The sequence below is a fragment of the Ahaetulla prasina genome, chromosome 6 (genome assembly GCF_028640845.1).
Source record: "Ahaetulla prasina isolate Xishuangbanna chromosome 6, ASM2864084v1, whole genome shotgun sequence".
Lineage (NCBI taxonomy): Eukaryota > Metazoa > Chordata > Lepidosauria > Squamata > Colubridae > Ahaetulla > Ahaetulla prasina.
This window is the reverse complement of record NC_080544.1, coordinates 9,131,200-9,150,855: the sequence shown is the minus strand read 5'-3', so window position 1 is coordinate 9,150,855 and position 19,656 is coordinate 9,131,200. Positions and strand designations below refer to the sequence as shown.

Here is a 19,656-nt window from a genome sequence, read left to right as displayed (position 1 = left end):
CAGTCTCCCAGTGACAGATGTTACATCTCAAAATTCAGTGACAAACAGAATTCAGTGAAGCAAGTGAAAAAAGACTCAAGGGCCTCATGTCAAGGAAAGTCGTCCTTCTTTCCAACGTGGATGAATCTCTGAGGAATTTAAAATCCACTCAGAATGAGCCCAGCGGAGAATATTTTAATGGTTCTTGCACTGATGCCTGACATTCACTGCAAAAGGAAGACAGCCAACTTCATTTCATATATATATATGTATATGTATGTATGTATGTATGTGTGTGTGTGTGTGTGTGTGTGTGTGTGTATCTATATATATCTATATATATCTATATATATGTAGGTCTTTGGTTATTCGGGTTTTCTCCCGCGTAAAATTGGAAGTGTCTTGGCGACGTTTCAACGAAGTCTCATTCGTCATCTTCAGGCTTCAGCTTTGTGCTTCTGGGAGCAATGTGTGATCGCAGCTGTTTCTTCCTTTTAACTGCTAGTGGGGGTTTGAACTGATTGGGTGGGAGCTTGGCTGTGCTCTGATTGGCTGGGGGTGTATCCTGTTTGGGTGGCAGCTTGGTTGTGCTCAGATTAGTCTGAGTTGCAAAGGGATTTGAGCTGGTGAGCTGCATTGCTGTTGTTTGGCTTCGTGGTCGTGCTATATCTTCATAGTGGGTGTCAGTCTGCTGCATGTATGGATTGGAGGGGTTTGAAATGGCTAATGAAATCCCTCCAATCCATACATGCAGCAGATTGACACCCACTATAAAGATATAGAACGACCACGAAGCCAAACAACAGCAATGCAGCTCACCAGCTCAAATCCCTTTGCAACTCAGACTAATCTGAGCACAACCAAGCTGCCACCCAAACAGGACACACCCCCAGCAAATCAGAGCACAACCCCCCCCATCCAATCAGAGCACAGCCAAGCTCCCACCCAATCAGTTCAAACCCCCACTAGCAGTTAAAAGGAAGAAACAGCTGCGATCACACATTGCTCCCAGAAGCACGAAGCTGAAGCCTGAAGATGACGAATGAGGCTTTGTCGAAACGTCGCCAAGACACTTCCAATTTTACGCGGGAGAAAACCGGAATAACCAAAGACCTACATACAAACACCCGCGAAAACCTCAGAAAACAAATCACACACACACACACACACACACACACACACACACACACACACACCCCTAATATTTATTAAAGCATTTTTAAAAGAAGCTAAAAATGAATACAGATATAAAGAAAAGAAATGAAAGAGAAAGATAAAAAGTGCAAGAAATGAAAAAAGGTAAAAGAAAAATAGATAAGAAAAAAAAAACAATAAACAGAAGTAGCTTCCAGTCTTTACAGCAGTTATAAGTACAACAAACTAAAGTACTAAAGTCACTAAAGTGACAACATGATTCTCTTCTTTCTATAATCTATCCTTTCTAATCATCAAAACCTCAATCATAATTCCTTTTTTTCCCCTGTTTCAGGCAAAAATTCTATAAGGCAGGGGTCTCCAACCTTGGTCCCTTTAAGACTTGTGGACTTCAACCCAGAGTCAAAGCTGGCTGAGGAACTCTGGGAGTTGAAGTCCACAAGTCTTAAAGGGACCAAGGTTGGAGACCCCTGCTATAAAGGGTTTCCAGTCAGCAATAAATGTACATATTGTGTTTTATTTAATCAAAGAAGTCGGATGAAATAAATGATGGCCTTCTCAGCAAATTCCATCATCTTTACAGTCCATTCCTTCATTATGGAGAATTTTAATCATTTTCCCAGCCAAACTAGAGAGGCTGAGTGAAGGGAAATATCATGAAATGTCATTTCATGAAATGCCACCACCTCACCTACTGACTTGCAACTGTGATAGTGTCACCAGAATTTTTTAGCTGTTACATTTTCCAATTCTTGGACAAATACCTGTGGAGAGTCATTCAGATCCTGGTTGTCCCAAAGGTGCTTTTTCAACTGGACTTCAACTGAAGATGGAGGAGAAGCGAAACATCTTCAAGAAAAACAAAGAATCTCCAATTGCCTTTTGAAAAAACACATTTTGGACAACCAGGATCCAAATGACTAAGACTCTCCATAGGCATTTGTCCAACAATTGCAAAATGTATCAGCTATCCACTTATGACTGTATGACTGTAACTTTGTTGCTGGCAATCCTTATGATTTATATTGATATATTGACCATCATTTGTGTTGTAAATGTTGTACCTTGATGAATGTATCTTTTCTTTTATGTACACTGAGAGCATATGCACCAAGACAAATTCCTTGTGTGTCCAATCACACTTGGCCAATAAAAAATTCTATTCTATTCTATTCTATTCTATTCTATTCTATTCTATTCTATTCTATTCTATTCTATTCTTATGATTCTTAATGAACGTATCTTTTCTTTTATGTACACTAAGAGCATATGCACCAAGACAAATTCCTTGTGTGTCCAATCACACTTGGCCAATAAAAATTCTATTCTATTCTATTCTATTCTAAAAAATTCTGTGACACCTTTCATGGTTGCAAGTCAGTAGGTGACAAATACCTTGTCTATCTTGGGATAATTTTCTAGACCAATTCTAGAATACAGCTCACCTGTTTGGAACCCTCACCACATCTCTGACATCAATACAATTGAACGTGTCCAGAAATATTTTACAAGAAGAGTTCTCCATTCCTCTGAAAACAATAAAATACCCTATCCCACCAGACTTGAAATCCTAGGCTTAGAAAACTTGGAACTCTGTCGCCTTCGACAAGACCTAAGTTTAACTCATAGAATCATCTACTGTAATGTCCTTCCTGTTAAAGACTACTTCAGCTTTAATTGCAATAATACTAGAGCAACCAATAGATTTAAACTTAATGTCAACCGCTTTAATCTAGATTGCAGAAAATATGACTTCTGTAACAGAATCATCAGTGCTTGGAATACTTTACCTGACTCTGTGGTCTCTTCCCATAATCCTAAAAGCTTTAACCAAAAACTTTCTACTATTGACCTCACCCCATTCCTAAGAGGACCATAAGGGGCGTGCATAAGCGCACAAACGTGCCTACCGTTCCTGTCCTATTGTTTTTCTTTTCTTCTTCCTATATATATATATGCTTATACCTCCTAATATTTACTCATATATGTGTTTATATACTATATAATCTTTTTGTATGATACTTACATATATTGTTGTGACAAAATTAATAAATAAATAAATAAAAATAAATAAATAATTGGTAGACAAGTTATCTCCTACTATTAAGGTCGCCAATGGCAGTTTCCTTGTTGACAGTAAGTATTTTTAACTATATTGTCTTCAGAAAAATAGACAGGGTATCAGAACAACAAAGAACCATTCCTAATTTTCAACAGGTGATATCATATAATTTTGTAATGGTTCATACTGAAAATTATTTGAAAAATCAAAGGGGATTTTATCTTTACTGGGCATTCACTATATTTGGGTGTACAATTATAGAACCACCAGGTCCAGCTGCTCCCAGCTTTGTATTATGTACGACATAAATAATCCATGCAGATAGAAACTTGGATCGTCTTCATAAGGCATCTGCTCGCACAGGTTGCAGATGATGATCTGACAATAATAAGTGCCTTACTTCTCAGAGAGGGGCTCTTCTGCTAATAATTTTGGTTCTTCAGAACCTCTACTAGGGTCTGAAGGGGGTGAGTAAACCATAAAAGCGGTCATTCAAATAACAAATTATAGTCAGGAGTGCTCTTTGTCTGTCTGCAAGGTTCCAGAAGCAACTCTCCACCAGAAGATGTTATTATTTCTTCCTGAAAATGAAAAAAATATCATCAGCTGGATGAAAAATATTGATTAGCACAAGTCTTCAGGTTTATCAATATCTCAAGTAAGTTTGAAGTGCTTCTCAGTCTAGAAACTTAAAACCATGTTGTCCTGTTGCAAAATTGGCTGAGCATGACTGAGTAGGAATAAAACAGGAGTTAGAGGGGTTTTAGTATGATTTTGAGGTATTTTTAAAGAGAAGATCTTCACTCTTTTATCTATACGATAAAATCGCTCAGCTGAGGGACGGTCTGGACCGAAATTGGGATGATCCAAGCGAGGGAGAGGAGGCACGTCTTGTTGAGTCCATTTGGGATGAGTTTGACCCTGTGGCTCCCGAGGACGTCAACAGGTTGTTGGGGAGGCTGCACGGCACGACATGTTTACTGGACCCGTGCCCTTCCTGGCTGGTACTGGCCACTCAGGCGGTGACACGAGGCTGGCTCCAGAGGATTATCAACGCTTCTTTATTGGAAGGGGTTTTCCCTGCCGCCTTGAAAGAGGCGGTGGTGAGACCCCTCCTTAAGAAGCCCTCCCTGGACCCAGCTATTTTGGGTAATTATCGTCCAGTCTCCAACCTTCGCTTTGTTGCGAAGGTTGTAGAGAGTGCCGTGCGACAGCCACCCCAATACCTGGATGAAGATGTCTATCTAGACCTGTTCCAGTCCGGCTTCCGGCGGATACAGCACGGAGACAGCTTTGGTCGCATTGGTGGATGATCTCTGGAGGCCAGGGACAGGGGTTATTCCTCTGCCCTGGTCCTATTAGACCTCTCGGCGCTCGATACCATCGACCATGGTATCTGCTGCGCCCGGCTGGGGATTGGGAGTGGAGGCACCGATATCGGTGGTTCTCCTCCTATCTCTCCAACCAGACGAGACGGTGTTGACGGGGGCAGAGGTCGACCGCGAGGGGCCTCACTTGTGGGGTCCCGCAGGGGTCGATTCTCGCCCTGCTGTTCAACATCTACATGAAGCCGCTGGGTGAGATCATCAGTGGTTTCGGGTGAGATACCAGCAGTACGCTGATGATACTCAGCTGTATTTTCCACCCCGGCCACCCCAATGAAGTTGTTGAAGTGCTGTCCCGGTGTTTGGAAGCCATACGGTCTGGATGGGGAGAAACAGGCTCAAGCTTAATCCTCCAAGACGGAGTGGCTGTGGATGCCGGCATCCCGATTCAGTCAGCTGCACCCGCAGCTGGCTGTCGGAGGCGAGTTATTGGCCCCAAAGGATAGGGTGCGCAACTTAGGCGTCCTCCTGGACGATCGGCTGTCGCTTGAAGATCATTTGACGGCCGCTCCAGGAGGGCCTTTTACCAGGTTCGCCTGGTCCGCAGTTGCGCCTTCCTTGATCGGGATGCCTTATGCACAGTCACTCATGCCCTCGTTACCTCTCGCTGGATTACTGTAATGCTCTCACATGGGGCTCCTTGAAGTGCACTCGGAGGCTTCAGTTAGTCCAGAATGCAGCTGCGCTGGTGATAGAGGAGCTACAGAGCTCCCATGTAACACCGCCTCCCGCGCAGACTGCACTGGCTGCCTGTGGCCTTCGAGTGCACTTTAAGGTGTTGGTTACGACCTTTAAAGCGCCCATGGCTTAGGACCTGGGTACTTACGGGACCGCCTGCTGTTACCACATGCCTCCCACCGACCCGCACGCCCCATAGAGAGGGACTTCTCAGGGTGCCGTCCGCCAAACAATGTCGGCTGGCGGCCCCAGGAAGGGCCTTCTGTGGGGCTCACTCTCTGGAACGAGCTTCCCCCTGGTTTACGTCAAATACCTGACCTTCGGACATTCCGTCGCGAACTGAAGACCCATCTTTTTATTCGCGCGGGGCTGGCTTAATTGGATTTTAAAAGGGAATTTTACCAATTTTAAATGGGGTTTTAATTGACGATGTTTTTTTAACATCAGGCTAATTTTGAATAAGTTTTTTAAGGGTATTTAAATTGTGTATATTTGTATTGTTGGTTTTATTTTGCCTGTACACCGCCCTGAGTCCTTCGGGAGAAGGGCGGTATAAAAATCAAATTAAATAAATAAAATAAATAAATAAAATAAATAAATACTCTGTTTAACCTAATCCCATTGCAACATCCCCAACCAGAGCAAATGAAAGAAGGGGAGAAAGCTATGGATGATCTTGAGGGGAATTGAGTTTCTGATGATGACATTTATATTATTTTCTTGGCTGTGTGATTTGTTACCATCCTCTCTCATCTATTCTGAATTTCTCAGGTGATCTTCCATCTCAGTTCTAACCAAGGCTGACCCTGTTTATCTTCTAAAATCTAAGATCAGCCAAGTTGTTGCTCACTTAGTAACTGACAGAATAATTTTAGACATACATGCATAACACAGGTGATGTTCACATGAAACCTTCACCTTATCTCAGGGGTGTCAAACTCGATTTCATTGAAGGCCTTATCTCAGGGTTGTGTTTGACCTCGGGGGGGGGGGCACAGCCAGGGTTGATGTGGCCAGCTTGACATCACATCACAGTCAGGGGTGCCTGTGGTGGCCTGAGAGCTCTGTCAGTGAAAATAGGCTCCCAAACCCCATTTTCAGCTGGGACGGCCTCCTGCAACCCTCTGCCAGCAAAAATAGAGCATGCGGCCCCCTTGAGCGCCATTTTTGCTGACGGAGGCACCGCGGGCTGATTCTTCACTTTTTCCAGGGTGGCCCATTGAGCCAGATTTAAGCATCCCTCAGGCCAGATTCAGCCCCCAGGCCTTGAGTGTGATATCCCTGCCTTATCTGCACAGTTTCCTGTCAGTTTCCTGCTAAGCTGTGTTGCAATTGAATGCAGGCAAACCTTGTTTTGGGAATTGTATTTAGAGAGCCAACTGAATTTAGGAATACAAGCTAGAGTGTCTGGGACCTGTCCAGCTGCAATCTTCTAGCAATGGCCACAGCTGCTTCTAACTTTTCTGGATCTAGATCCACTTTATCTAGCACCTTCTGTTAAGTCTGTCAATAATTATGGATTTTGTCCATAGATAAAATGCTTAATGTATCACTCCTTTCTTTTGAGTTGAATTTACATTTTACAAATTTAAAACGTAAATTCAGCACAAAGTTTGTCACGAAAATGACTGCTTCTGAAGGCTCCTGGATTGGGGCTAAAAGCAGTACGCTCCGACCCATACTTGGGTGGACCAAATCGCCCTGATAGACCGGTCCCACTGTCAGCTTGCCTCAGATCAATGTTTAAGAAAATAAAGACCCAATTCCATCATTTTGAAGAGATTGGTAATTTTTACTAAACACGTCATATTGCAAGCAAAGCTAAGCCAGAACTGAAAGTATACTAAAAACACAGAGGTCATATCCTCTCCTGAACCTCCTCCCACTAGAGTTCAAACAGTCATAATCCAATGTCCTCTTCCTCCTTGGCCACGTGTAGTTTCACTTCCGATATTCTCCCTCTGTCAACCTTCTGGATGGAATGCGAAGCAGGCAACTCCCGTTACATTCACCCGCCAAATCAGTTCAAACGTCTGTTTGAAAGACTATCTCCTCCACCACCTGAAATGACAGCTGAACGCTGGCAATGGTAAAAACCTCCCCCCTTCCCCATAAATCATGTAAGACATTCAGTAAGAAGAAAACCTTTAACAAAGTAATAAAACAGTAAAACACTCCAATAGGTTAAATACACTTAAATAAAGCGGAGGCTGACACCCACTGGATAAAACACTTCCTTTCTTTTGAATTATTTATCTGTACAATTCAGGGACTGGTCTTTCCCTAGTGACTCTTACCTTGTGGAAATCGATAAGATCTGTAAGTGTCGCGTGACGGTTGGGATCCACTCCCAGGAAGCTGTAGAAATCTCCTGATGCATCCACCAAGAAATGTTTGAAGCCATTGTGATGCCGGTAAGAGAGGGCATATCCCCAGATTTTATCACTGACCCGCACGAGGAATGTCCCTTCAGGTTTGTTCATCAACAGTTCTTCCGCTTCTTGACGAGTAATAATACCTATCAAAATAAAACAAAAGTGATTTTGTTTTAGATTCTGCTAGAATCTGGCCTTACAGAAAGAGAGAAACCATACAAAGAAGAGAAAATAGAAGCTTATAAAATTGTAATTATATATTATAATATATAATATAGTATTATTAGCCTGACTAGGTGGTTCAGTGACTGAGCTTGTCGATCAGAAAGGTCCGCAGTTTGGCTGTTCAAATCCCTAGTACAGGTCTCCTACAGGAGGTTGAACTAGATGACCTCCAAGGCCCCTTCCAACTCTGTTACTGTCACATCAGTTTTAATCAGGCTTTGGAACAGACTACATGTAGTCCTCGACTTTTGACCACATTTGAGACCAAAATTTCTGTCGTTACATGAGACATTTGTTAGGTGAGTTTTGCACCGTCTTATGGCCTGCCACAGTGGTTAAGTGAATCACTGCAGTAGATAAATCAGCCACATGGTTGTTAAGTGAATCTGGTTTCCCCCTTGACTTTGCTGCTCAGGAGGTCACAAAAGGGGATCATGTGACCCCAGGACAGAGAAAAGGTCACAAATATGAGCCAGTTGCCAAGCATCTGAATTTTGATCATGTGATCATGGGGATGCTGCCAAGGTTGTAACCACAAAAAACAGTCATAATTCACATTTTTCAGTGCCGTTGTAACTTTGAATGGTCACTAAATGAAAAGTTGTACATTGAGGACTACCTGTATGGGATCGGGACTGCTTGGGTCACCTTGGGGGTAACCTTTGCTAGAAATTGAGTGTGGAGAAGTGCTACTTCTTCAAGACCACTTGATATCTTCTTGAAGGTCTATTAATAGACTAACTGTCGGGCCCTGCCTCTCCTCCTTTCCCAAGAAAGTATTTTTATTTATTTTATTTTATTTATTTGTCACATTATATATAGGAACATATATTGAAAGGAAACAATAGGACAGGAACGGTAGGCACTTTTGTGCACTTACGCACGCCCCTTACAGTCCCCTTAGGAATGGGGTGAGGTCAACAGTAGATAGTCTTTGGTTAAAGCTTTGGGGATTTTGGGAAGAGACCACAGAGTCTGGTAGTGCATTCCAAGCATTAACAACTCTGTTACTGAAGTCATATTTTCAGCAATCAAGATTGGAGCGGTTAACATTAAGTTTGAATCGATTGTTTGCTCTTGTATTATTGCTATTGAAGCTGAAGAAGTCTTTAACAGGAAGGATATTGTAACAGATTATTCTATGAGTTAAACTCAGGTCATGCCGAAGGCGGCGGAGTTCTAAGTTTTCTAAACCCAGGATTTCAAGTTTGGTGGAATAAGGTACTTTGTTGTTTACAGAGGAGCGGAGAACTCTTCTTGTAAAATATTTCTGGACACGTTCAATTGTATTGATGTCAGAGATGTGGTATGGGTTCCAGACAGATGAGCTGTATTCAAGAATGGATCTGGCAAATGTTTTGTATGCTCTGGTTAGTAGTGTGGTGTTTTTGGAAAAGAAGCTACGCAGAATTAGGTTTACAACTCTTAGAGCCTTTTTTGCTATATAGTTGCAGTGGGCTTTGGCACTTAGATCATTTGATATGAAAACTCCAAGGTCCTTGACAAGGTGGGGGTCATCTATAAGATAATGTCCGTCAAGCTTGTACTTAGTGTTTGGGTTCTTTTTTCCAATATGTAAGACTGAGCATTTGCTGGTTGAGATTTGGAGTTGCCACGTTTTAAACCAATTGGATACAAAATCAAGGTCTTTTTGAAGGGTATTACTATTGTTGGTGGTGTTAAATAATTTGACATCGTCAGCAAAGAGGACACAATAACTTGAGATATGGTCATAGAGATTATTTATGTATAGTATGAAGAGTGTTGGTCCAAGAACGCTACCTTGAGGAACGCCACTTTTGACAGGGACAGGATTTGATAGAGCATTGCCAATTTTGACCATTTGTTGTCTGTTTGACAGGAAAGCAGTTATCCAATTGGGAAGGGGTCCTGAAATGCCGTAGGATTTTAGTTTTAGGAGAAGTTTATCGTGTACTACTGAGTCAAAAGCTTTGGAGAAGTCTATGTAGATTGCATCTATTGCATCTATAGACTCTTGAAACACGGTATTTCAAAAGGAACATTTTATTGAGAAGAAGTGATAGCAGGACGGGCGAAGCAGACTCTAAATTCCCTCCCAAACTACACAGTTAAAAATAGATCTTTAGAATCCCTCCCTCCTGTCCGAATGTGGATTCAGTCAATCGCCAGGTGTGAAAATGTTTAATGCAATCATCTTCTGCTTTCAGCTAACTGAAACAATCCACATGGCCCTCCCTCCTTATTACATTCCAAAGAAGGTAAGGATACTGCAGGGCACTTAGACGCCAGGAAAAAAAGACAGCTTATCCCCATGCTCCCCACTCCCTCCATTTGAATGGCAGTATCACGCTAGGGATCTGACAATAACAGAGTTGGAAGGGACCTTGGAGGTCTTCTAGTCCAGCCCCCTGCTCAAACAGGAGACCCTAGATCATTTCAGACAAATGGCTGTCCAATCGCTTCTTAAAAACTTCCAGTGATGGAAAAGCTACAACTTCTGAAGGCAATTCCTCCCTCTGATTAATTGTTCTGTCAAGAAATTTCTCCTTAGGTCAGGAATATAAATTACAGGCATTTGCAGATGATTTGGTGTTTATTTTAGAAGATCCACAAGAAACAGGGCCAAAACTATTAGAAAGAATAGAAGAATATGGTGAGGTGGCAGGATTGAAAATTAATAAAGAGAAAACTAAGATATTAGTGAAAAATGTTACAGAGAAACAGAAAAGGGAGTTAACAATAGTTAGGTATTCAGATTACAAAGAAAGTAAGATACTTAGGGATTCAACTAACAGCAAGATGTGTTATGGTTAAGGAAGATAATTATTATAAACTAATAAAACAAACTGAGACAGATTTGGAGAGATGGAAAAATTTGCAATTATTGTTAATAGGAAGATTATTATTATTATTATTATTATTATTATTATTATTATTAATATTTATTAGATTTCTATACCGCCCTTCTCCCGAAGGACTCAGGGCGGTGTACAGCCAGAGTAAAAACAAACAATACAATATACAATTAAAACAAAATTAAAAAACTTATTACACAATTGGCTGAAAACTTTAAAACATTTAATGTAAAATTCTAAAAACCCATTAAAATTCATATAAAATTTAGAAATATGGAATATAAATTAAAAAATACAACAAAGTTTAAGCCAGCCCCGCGCGAGTAAATAAATGCGTTTTCAATTCGCGGCGAAAGCTCCGAAGGTCAAATATTTGGCGTAAACCAGGGGAAAGTTCATTCCAGAGGGTAGGAGCCCCCACAGAGAAGGATCTACCCCTGGGGGCTGCCAGCCGACATTGCTTGGCGGACGGCACCCTGAGAAGTCCCTCTCTGTGTGAGCGTACGGGTCAGTGGGAGGCATGAGGTAACAGCAGGCGGTCCCGTAAGTACCCAGGCCCTAAGCCATGGAGCGCTTTAAAGGTAGTAACCAGAACCTTAAAGTGCACCCGAAAGACCACAGGCAGCCAGTGCAGTCTGCGCAGGAGTGGTATTACATGGGAGCTACGTGGAGCTCCCTCTATCACCCGCGCAGCAACAATTAAGAAGAAATACTACCAAGGCTATTGTTTTTATTCCAAACAATTCCGATAAAATTGGAGAAAAAATATTTTGAAAATTTGAACAAAATAATAATGAAATTTATACGGTGGGGAAGAAGATGAGAATCAACTTAAAACTGTTAGAAGATGCGAGAACCAGAGGAGGGTTTGGACTACCAAACAGGGAACTATACTACCAGGCAGCAGTATTAGCATGGAAGAAAGAATGGATTGTATTGAGAAATAAAAGAGTATTGACATTGGAGGGACATGACTTGCAATTGGGTTGGCATGCCTTTTTATGGTATGGGAAAAATAAGATACATGCTTACTTCCAAAGACATTATATAAGAAATGCTTTATTATTAATATGGGAGAAAATTAGAGAATAACATTACTTGAAGATACCAATTTGGGTTTCGACAATGTAAGCACTAATATATCCAAATATTATTAATATGGGAAATATTGTAAGATATAAGGACATTTTGTCAGAAAAGGGGGAAGTTAAACAGGATTTGGAAAAGCAGGGGACTGATATGGTATGGTATACACAACCGCAAATACAATCTAGATATGAAAAAGATGCAAAATTATATGTTTTTTATATGGAATTGACAGAATTAGATAAGGTATTAACAGGAACAGATGAGGGAGTGAGAAGAAAATTGTATAGCTATTTATTATCAAATTAGAAGAAGAACAAGTTAAAGAAACAATGATAGCATGGGCAAAAAACATTGGACATACGATAGAGCTAAATAAATGGCAGCAATTATGGGATAGAAACTATAAGTTAACCATGTCTACTGCATACAAGGAGAATCTGTACAAGATGTTTTATAGATGGCATTTGTCACCTGAAAGATTGGCAAAAATATTATTATTATTATTATTATTATTTATTCAATTTTTATACCGCCCTTCTCCCGAAGGACTCAGGGCGGTGTACAGCCAAGGTAAAACAAACAGTGCAATATACAATTTAAAATACGAATTAAAAAACTTATTACGTAATTGGCCTAAAACTTTGGAACATATAAAACTAAAATCCATTAAAAATTAATAATAAAAATTTAAAACCAATAAAATTTAAGCCAGCCCCGCGCGAATAAATAAATGTGTTTTCAATTCGCGGCGGAAGGTCTGAAGGTCAGGTATTTGGCGTAAGCCCGGGGGAAGTTCGTTCCAGAGGGTAGGAGCCCCCACAGAAAAGGATCTTCCCCTGGGGGCCGCCAGCCGACATTGCTTCCCTCTCTGTGTGAGCGTACGGGTCGGTGGGAGGCATGAGGTAACAGCAGGCGGTCCCGTAAGTACCCAGGCCCCAAGCCATGGATTAAAAATTTTTAAAGATAAATCAACTAGATGTTGGAAATGCCATCAGACACTGTATTATCATATTATCATATTTGGTGGTCGTGTGTAGAAGCAAAAAAATACTGGGCAAGAATTCGTATGTGGTTGGAGAAGATGACGCAGCAGTTTATTGATTTAAATCTGAGATATTCCTGTTGGGGATTTTACCAGGAAATTATAGTAAAGAAAATGTATACTTGATTATTCATGTAATAACTGCGACTAGAATTGTATTTGCACAGAATAGGAAAGGTGAAGAGATTCCTGCAGATGAAAACGTGATTAAGAAAATATTGGAATGTGCAGAAATGAATAGATTAACACTTGCAATTAAAGGGAAGGAAGGATCCGATTAGTATAATATATGGGATTTATTTTATCAATGGTTAGAGAATAAATATGAAAGTAATGTATAGTAAAGTTAAATAAGAAGAGAAATATTATGATAATAGATATGTTAAGTATTAATATTAAAATAAGAGTAGATATAAATAATGACTATGGTGGTAAGCTTTAACTGTTATGACACACAAAAAATTGTACCCAGATGACACACTGTTTAATGAATGATGGAATGTTTTGTATTAAAAGAAATTTAATTAATTAAAAGGTTCATTGAGGACCTGTATACTGCAGGAGTCAAAAAGACTCCTGCAAAAATATTTACAGACCCCTCGCATTCTGGACATAAACTGTTTCAACTACTACCCTCAAAACGACGCTATAGAGCACTGCACACCAGAACAACTAGACACAAAAACAGTTTTTTCCCGAAGGCCATCACTCTGCTAAACAAATAATTCCCTCAACACTGTCAGACTATTTACTGAATCTGCACTACTATTAATCTTCTCATCATTGCCATCACCAATCTCTTTCCACTTATGACTGTATGACTGTAACTTTGTTGCTGACAATCCTTATGATTTATATTGATATTGATTGTTCCTGATTGCTTATTTGTACCCTATGATTATCATTAAGTGTTGTATCATTAAGTATTAATTTTGTACCCTATGACCATCATTTGTGTTGTAAATGTTGTACCTCGATGAACGTATCTTTTCTTTTATGTACACTGAGAGCATATACACCAAAGACAAATTCCTTGTGTGTCCAATCACACTTGGCCAATAAAAAATTCTATTCTAAAAAATTATACAAAATAAATAAATTTCTCCTTAGTTCTAGGTGGGATCTCTCCCTGATTACTTTCCATCCATTGCTTCTTGTCCTGCCTTCAGGTGTTTGGAAATATAGTTTGACCCCCTTTGTGACAGCCCCATAGATATTGGACGACTGCTATCATGTCACCCCAAGTCCTTCTTTTCACTAGAGTGGATATACCCAATTCCTGCAATCATTCTTCATGTGCTTTAGTCCCCAGTTCCCTAATCATCTTTGTTATTAGGATTAAATTTCACTGGTAATAGTTTGTAATTAATCCAGTCTTATCTCCTGAGCCATTTCAAAATACTACTGTTTGAAACTTTGCTTTCTAGCATAGTTTAAAGCTGTTGACTTTTAAAGCCCTAAAACGCTCAAATAAGTAACATTCTCATTGGGAACACTCATGGCAGCTAAAATCTGTTGGAGAAGCTCTTTTGAATATGCTTCAGAGGTCCTTCTTTCTGACACAGAGGAGACATTTCTTTCATGATGCTCCCAGACTATGAATACAGTCTGTAAGTTTGGCCTCCATGCTATAAATACCATATCTATTTCTTTAACATGACACGTCACATTCAATAGTTTACCATTCATATTTGAATTAATAAATATTGATAGAGGGGGCAGGAAGTGTTGAATACAGACTCATTCTACAGCCTTTAGGTTTTCAATCCCACATGGTCCATTTGCAGCTTGTGGGTCCCAAATACTTCTTAGCCATCTTTTATAAGTCCCCATAGCTGTCCAACTTTCCCTGGGAGTGAAATGATCAACTGAGTGAAAAGGAATTTCTGGCTTTCAACCACCATGGGTGGGTCAAAAGTCAACAGTTATTGAGAATGAAAGCAAAAATATGTGTCCCAGGATAATGTGGGTCACCAGGATCAGAGGTATATTCTTCTAAACCAGGGGTCTCCAACCTTGGTCCCTTTAAGACTTATTTATTTATTTATTATTTAGATTTTTATACCGCCCTTCTCCCGAAGGACTCAGGGCGGTGTACAGCCAGATTAAAAAACAGTACAATATACAAATTAAAACAAAAATTAAAATAACATATTCTATAAATGGCCGAAAATTTAAAACCGTCAAATTTGACCCATAAAATTCATAAAATACCCCAATTAAAATTATTAAAATTCAAAAGTTTAAAAAATTAAGCCAGTCCCGCTTGGATAAACAAGTGCGTTTTCAATTCACGGCGAAAGGTCCGAAAGTCAGGTAATTGACGCAAACCAGGGGGAAGTTCATTCCAGAGGGTAGGTGCTCCAACCGAGAAGGCCCTTCCCCTGGGGGCTGCCAGCCGACGGCTGAGCTGGCTGAGGAACTCTGGGAGTTGAAGTCCACAAGTCTTAAAGGGACCAAGGTTGGAGACCCCTGTTCTAAACTGTTGCATTCATGCCTCAGTCCATCTTCAGGGAACGTCTCACTCTACAGAATGTCCCCCTTTCTGGAGAGTGCAAAGTTTCCTGAGGACTGGGCTCCAGCATGAGTCCAAAAGCTTGGAAGAATAAAGCTTTCATCCTGGTGATCAACTCAAATTGGATCCTCCAACAATTATTTTTCTCTAGTCCAAACAGCAGCCAATCAGGGACACAGCAGAATTGTTAAGAATGGAGAAACCACCGTTCTGTTTGCTCTCTCTCACGAATTACCATAAAGGCAGCAGAAGATCAATAATGCTTATCAGACTCCCTGATAAACCCTGAGCAACCCTGCTCAGGATAATTAGGAGTGACAGGGAAGACGTGTTGCTTCCCACAGTATCCTAACAATGCTGGTAACGAAGCACAGTTCCCAGCGGCAGCAAACCAGCAATCTTAATCAAAAGTGCCTGGAGATAATTCAGTATCTCTAGTTGCCCCGTGCTAGAGGCAAAAGGAATTGCATCTTTTATACAGAGGAACCACCAGTGTATGAATTAATTTGGATGGCAATGTTAGTGGATCAAACATTTAGAAGGAGAAAACGACTGGACGCAAAGTCAACAAAATTAAAAAAAAATGGTTCTGGGAAAAGAATAAATGCTGGCCTGATAGATTGCAGTTTATCTTTCTTTCCTAACTTTGACCTCATTATCCAGTGGATATTATCAGAGAAACTCGGAGAAAAACAGGATTGTTAAAAATCAGATATTAAAAATATGACCTTGCTATTGAAGCTGATCTTTGAGAGAGAATATAGCGAAGTTTAGCAGAGAAATATTTTACAGTTTAGGGAGAGAAGTTGATATTACCTCAGAATATATACATCTCACAAAAGTCTGTGTGTCCTTGTGTAGCTTCACATCCCTGGACAAGTTCCCACAGTTTTCTTGGTAATCTTTTTTGAAGTGGTTTGCCTTGGCTTTAGTCTTTTCAGCCGGAGAGAAAGTGAATGGTCCAAAGTGTTTTGTGGCTTATGGTGGGACTAGAATTCACAAAGTCTTGGTTTCTGTGGGGGTCCTTGAAGCTCTCAGATGCTTCATTGCCCAACTAGGTAACATCATCAGTGCTAGAAGTGGGAGAGTTAGTATTCAACCATCTAAAACTGATGATGTTACCTAGTTGATAATGAAACCTCTGCAAGAAAACCATCAAGCTTATAAAGTACCAAGGACCACACAGTTCAGCCTTGAGCTACAAATATTCTCTTCTGTCTTGCTTTTTAGATTGGTAGCTTAACTCTTTTTTCTTTTTTTAATTTGAATTTATATCCCCCCTTCTCCGAAGACTAATGCACTGTGTTAAGCAATAGTCTTCATCCATTTGTATATTATATACAAAGTCAACTTATTGCCCCCAACAATCTGGGTCCTCATTTTACCTACTTTATAAAGGATGGAAGGCTGAGTCAACCTTGGGCCTGGTGAGACTTGAACCTGCAGTAATTGCAAGCAGCTGTGTTAATAACAGACAGACTTAGTCTGTTGAGCCACCAGAGGCCCTTACATCTAAATGGGGTTATCTCTCTCTTACACACGGGCAAACATGACAATTAAGCAGCCACTAATAAAGGGAATACTTCTAAGTTAAATACAGTCAATCAATATTTTCCTTGAAGCAGGTTCTCACTTGGTTAATGAAAAATTTCAACTTCCAGCTGTTGAGTGTTTCCCAACCAACAGATCAAGCAACTGTTTGTTCTGAATCCAGTATGATCACATTAGTTCAAAACCAACCACTAAGATTTTTGTAATGATTGCCATTCCCTGGACAAACCTTTCCCTTCTCTGATTCTCCACCAGTTATAATCTAACATCAGGCATTGTTGCCCATGCAGGCCAAATGTTGGAATAATACAGATTGTAAGAAATCCAAAATTCATATCCAACATTTTTCTCCTAAGGGCTGGGAACTGCTCAATGGAACAATATGCTCGCTGTACTAAGGGGTGTGATTGCATATGCTGCATAGCAATGCAAGAAATTTTGGAAAAGGAAGGCAGTGAATCAGGGGAAAAATTAATGTTGTTGGAGGTTTAAAGTCAATGTTGATGATTCTTCAATACCTCATAACTTACTGAACACGCACACAAACTTCTTCCTAATCTGGATTTAAGATTCTCCACATTTGAGTTAATTTAAGTTTAGGTTAGTTAACCTACATCAACTCTCGAGTTGTGTGCAATTAACAATACTGTTCTTCTGAAAAGCAGCGAGAAAAGTTACGGATTTAACCCAGGCCCCATTGCAGAATGTTTGCACACTAAAACCTGCAATTACCATAGAAACACTGAACTCAAACTACCCAGTTTTTATTTAGCCATGATTAACAGATAAAGCACACAGAGTATGCTCTAAATCTTGTTTCTTTATTCCAAAGAAGCTGTTTGCCTCCTCTCAAACGCATCTACTCCTGGAAAAATCACTGTTGGCTTAAGTTCAGCTTATTTTTCTCACCAGAGTAACTTTTATTTAATTTCATTCCTGGTCAGTCATTCTGGAAGTGAAGATGAGAAATGTCAGATTTAGAAGATGAGACAGAGAGAGAGAGAGAAGACAGACAGACAAAGAGGAGAGAGAAAGAGGAAAGGAGAGGGGGGGAGAGGAGAGAGAAAGAGAAAGAGGAAAGGAGGGAGAGAAAGAGAAAGGAGATGGGAGAGAGGGGAAAGGAGAGAGAAAGAAAAAGAAAAAGAAAGGAGGGAGAGAGAGAAATAGAAAGAGGAGAGAGGGAAGAGAGGGAGGAAAGAAAGAGAAAGAGGAGAGGAAGAGAGGAGATCGAAAGAAAGAAAGAAAGAAAGAGAGAGAGAGAGAGGAGAAGAGAAGAGAGAAGAGAAGAGACAGAAAGAAAAGAAAGAGAAGAGGGAAGAGAAGGGAAAGAAAAGAAGAGAGAAGAGAGAGAGGAGAGAGTAAGAAAAGAAAGAGAACGGAAAAGGGAGAGACAGAAAGAGAAAGAGAAAGAGGAGGAGACAGGGAAAGGAGAGAGAAAGAAAGAGAGGAGAGGAGGAAAGAAAGAGAAAGAGGAGAGATAGAAAGAAAGAGAAAGAGAAAGGAGAGGAGGAGAGAGAAAAAGAAAAAGGAGAGGAAAGAGAGGAGAGATAGAAAGAAAGGAAAAGAGAATGAAAGGAGAGAAGAGAAAGGAGATGGGAGAGAGGGAAAGGAGAGAGAAAGAAAAGAAAAGAAAGGAGAGGAGAGAGAGAAATAGAAAGAGGAGAGAGGGAAGAGAGGGAGGAAAGAAAGAGAAAGAGGAGAGGAAGAGAGGAGAGATCGAAAGAAAGAAAGAAAGAAAGAGAGAGAGAGAGAGAGAAGAGAGAAGAGAAGAGAAGAGACAGAAAGAAAAGAAAGAGAAGAGGGAAGAGAAGGGAAAGAAAAGAAGAGAGAAGAGAGAGAGGAGAGAGTAAGAAAAGAAAGAGAACGGAAAAGGGAGAGACAGAAAGAGAAGAGAAAGAGGAGGAGACAGGGAAAGGAGAGAGAAAGAAAGAGAGGAGAGGAGGAAAGAAAGAGAAAGAGGAGAGATAGAAAGAAAGAGAAAGAGAAAAGGAGAGGAGAGGAGAGAGAAAAAAGAAAAAGGAGAGGAAAGAGAGGAGAGAAAGAAAGAAAGGAAAAGAGAATGAAAGGAGAGAAGAGAAGACAAGAGAGAGACAGAAAGAAAAAGAAAGAGGAGCAGGAAGAGGAAGGAAAGAAAAAGAGGAGAGAGAGAGAGAGAGAGAGAGAGAGGAAAGAGGAATGAGTCTGAATTATCTTGCCATGAAAGCTGAGAAACTTTTCTTCAAGTAGTTCCTTCTTAAATAAATAAGACCTGATTCTCGCTAAAGCTGTGGCTAAAACTAACAGTGCCTTTCTCTCCAATAACTCTGATTTCACTTTGTCAGTTTTTTTCCATGCCTCTGATTATTACATTTCTCAACACGCCCTTCACTTATGGATTTTAATCTCCTGATATCCCCCACCCCCAGCTGCAGAAAACTTTCTCTTCCCTCCTTTTCCAGTTGGGTTTTGCTTGGCTCTACCATTTGCCAGGGCGGTGCCTTTTATGGCAATGGAAATATTACCTTCTGGGGCTCTGAGAGAGACTGTGCTGTTTTCATGGCAACAAGAAAGCAACTAGAGAAGAGGAGAAAACTCACAAATGTGTTGCCGTTCGCCTCAGGATGGCTATTGAAAAATAAACAACATCTGTGAAAATCCTTCTCAAACACTTGAAATCAAGTGATCTCGCTTCCTTGTTGTCTCCCCAGAGAATTTTCTGCTCTGAACCACCATTGCTGTTATTTGGTTTATTTGAACAATTTTGATGTCTGAGGCGATCAGCAA

At 40.4% G+C, this 19,656-nt stretch overlaps 1 protein-coding gene across 1 annotated transcript in view; it reads right to left on the bottom strand.

The window, feature by feature from the left end:
• Positions 1-3,684: 3,684 nt before the first annotated feature.
• The window catches only part of SH2D4B (SH2 domain containing 4B), a 144,473-nt gene continuing 128,501 nt past the window's right edge, over positions 3,685-19,656 (bottom strand). The window contains exons 7-8 of the mRNA XM_058187993.1: positions 7,557-7,777; positions 3,685-3,777 (exon numbers count right to left, since the gene is read on the bottom strand). Coding sequence (XP_058043976.1) covers positions 3,685-3,777; positions 7,557-7,777 — 314 coding nt within the window. The remainder of the gene's footprint in view (positions 3,778-7,556; positions 7,778-19,656) is intronic.